The 2291-nt window shown below is 67.3% G+C and overlaps 2 protein-coding genes across 2 annotated transcripts in view; one reads left to right on the top strand and one right to left on the bottom strand.

The window, feature by feature from the left end:
• The window catches only part of ACOT8 (acyl-CoA thioesterase 8), a 4014-nt gene extending 1729 nt beyond the window's left edge, over positions 1–2285 (top strand). The window contains exons 2-5 of the mRNA XM_026862354.1: positions 86–474; positions 719–876; positions 1182–1373; positions 1455–2285. Coding sequence (XP_026718155.1) covers positions 86–474; positions 719–876; positions 1182–1373; positions 1455–1573 — 858 coding nt within the window. The 3' untranslated portion in view covers positions 1574–2285. The remainder of the gene's footprint in view (positions 1–85; positions 475–718; positions 877–1181; positions 1374–1454) is intronic.
• The window catches only part of DNTTIP1 (deoxynucleotidyltransferase terminal interacting protein 1), a 12538-nt gene continuing 11995 nt past the window's right edge, over positions 1749–2291 (bottom strand). Inside the window, exon 9 of the mRNA XM_026862355.1 lies at positions 1749–2146. Coding sequence (XP_026718156.1) covers positions 1749–2146 — 398 coding nt within the window. The remainder of the gene's footprint in view (positions 2147–2291) is intronic.

The raw sequence follows: 2291 nt of genomic DNA on the forward strand, positions 1-2291 counted from the left end.
GGGGTCGGGGTGGTGGGGGGTTACGGTGGGACTGGGGCCAGGCGGTGAATGCAGCAGCTGAGGGGCTGGGGGTGCCGGGGCTGAGGTCCCCGGTGGCGGGCAGATCCCACCATCCCAGCCCCAGCACAGCGGGGAGTATGGGTGGCACCACCAGCTCAGGGTGCAGCAGGCCAGGCCCGTGCTCAGCCCTTGTAGGTCAGGTCCCCTCTGTGGTGCCCCAACGGCAGAACGTCCCTTTTCTGTCCCAGGAGACCCCAAGGTGCCGGTGCTGTATGAGGTGGAGCGCACCCGCACAGGGAAGAGCTTCTCTGTTCGTTCCGTAAAGGCCATCCAGCATGGAAAGCCGATCTTCACCTGCCAGGCTTCCTTCCAGCTCTCCCAGGAGAGCCCAGTGCAGCACCAGTTCACCATGCCGGCTGTGCCACCCCCCGAGGAGCTGCTGACGCACGAGGAGCTCATCCAGAAGTTCCTGCAGTGAGTGAGGAAGGGGCACGCTGGGGACGCCCTTCTCTGCGCTGGGGCTTAGGGAGGCGCAGGGATGGGGGTGACTGCCTGAGGAGCTCCCAAATACACCTGAGGGGGGGGGAGTAGAGAAGCAGGACAGGGCCTGAGCCGTGCCCCTCCTGCCCCTCTGCGTGGCCCCGGGTCCCTGGGCCGAAGCCGCCGCCAGCAGGACGAGCCCCTGGCATTAATCTCACTTGTCTGGGTCGGCCCACAGGAACCCCAACTTGGCGGAGAGGTACAGAAAGCATCTCAACAAGATTCAGGCTGAAAACGTGCCGATCGATATCAAACCCGTGAACCCACCAAATATGTTCTGCTCGGAGGCACAGGAGCCGAAGCAGCTCCTCTGGGTGCGAGCACGAGGCTACATAGGTGGGTCCAGCCGGGGGAGTGGTTCAGCGGCCTCACGCCGCAGGGGGCTGCGATTCGGGGGCTGCCCGCACCCCGAGCCTGCGGGGGAGCCGGGGATCTCGAGGCTGAAATACGGGTGAGGGAGCATGAAGCATGCCTGTGGGCTGCGCTCAGCCCCGGGGGGCACGGCGAGGGGAGCGGGTCCGAAAGGGCACCTCGGCTCTGCTGGGCCAGCGGCTGGGCCTGGGGGAAGCTTTGCCCCCACTACGGCCCAGGCTTGTCCCGCGGCCACCCCGCGGGGACGGGCAGTGCCGGTTGCTTCGCAGGAGAGACGGACATGAAGCTGCACTGCTGCGTGGCCGCCTACATCTCAGACTACGCCTTCCTGGGCACGGCCCTGCTCCCGCACCGCCACCACCGCGTCAAGTTCATGGTGTCCCTCGACCATTCCATGTGGTTCCACGCGCCCTTCCGGGCGGACCACTGGATGCTGTACGAGTGCGAGAGCCCCTGGGCTGGTGAGTCCTCGCCGCGTTCCCCGGGGACAGAGATCGGCCCCGCACGTCCCGGGGCCGCGGTCTGATGGGGCCTCTCTGCAGGCGGGTGCCGGGGCCTGGTGCAGGGACGGCTGTGGCGCAGGGACGGGGTCCTGGCTGTCACCTGTGTGCAGGAGGGAGTCATCCGGGTGGAGCAAACGCCAAACCCAAGCAAACTCTAGCTGAGGAACCCCGGTGGGCTGAGGCTCAGGCACCCCGAGGGACCAAAACTGATGCAGGCGAGGTGGGACCTGAGCGGCAGTGGGACAGAGCCCCGAAGGAGACCGGGTGGGATCCAGCGCTGCGGGGAGCGGCAGTGCTGGAGAGTGGACGCCCGCAGAGGCACCTGCTGTGACCTCACACTGCCATCGGCTGCCCTTCACCCGCCGTAAATAAATCCACCTGGTGAACAGCTTCGCTCTGGCCCCTGGAGTCTGGCTCCTGGGACGCTCCACGCCCAGGGGGGCACTGGGGGCCGGCTCTGTCCCCGCAGCGGCTGGGGCGCAGGAGGGGAAAGCGCTGCCACGGCACACGTGGCTTCCCCTTCTCACTTCTGCTGCCCTCCCGGTGCCCCGACACGTCAGTTGCCGCTTCTGCTGGCCCCTGGGCTCCTCCCCGGCGCCAGGCGCGGGCCCAGCCGCTGGGAGGGGGGACGGGCAGCGCCCAGCTCAGCGTGGGGGGCTGCAGGCTGCCGGGGCGCAGGGCAGCCAAGCTGAAGAGATGCAGCAGGCGCCTCGCTCTGCTTCCTACCGAGACTTTATTAAATAAAGTCCTTGTTATTGTATCAGTTCTATGGGAAGTTCCTGGCAAGAGCCCCGGACGCTGCCGGGAGCCTTCCTGCTCCCTTACGTGGTGCCAGGACGTCCTGGCTGAGCTCCTACCCGCTCCGGGAGCCCCCGC

This window comes from Athene cunicularia (assembly GCF_003259725.1).
Source record: "Athene cunicularia isolate RWA chromosome 20 unlocalized genomic scaffold, athCun1 chr20_part2, whole genome shotgun sequence".
In the NCBI taxonomy this organism is placed as follows: domain Eukaryota; kingdom Metazoa; phylum Chordata; class Aves; order Strigiformes; family Strigidae; genus Athene; species Athene cunicularia.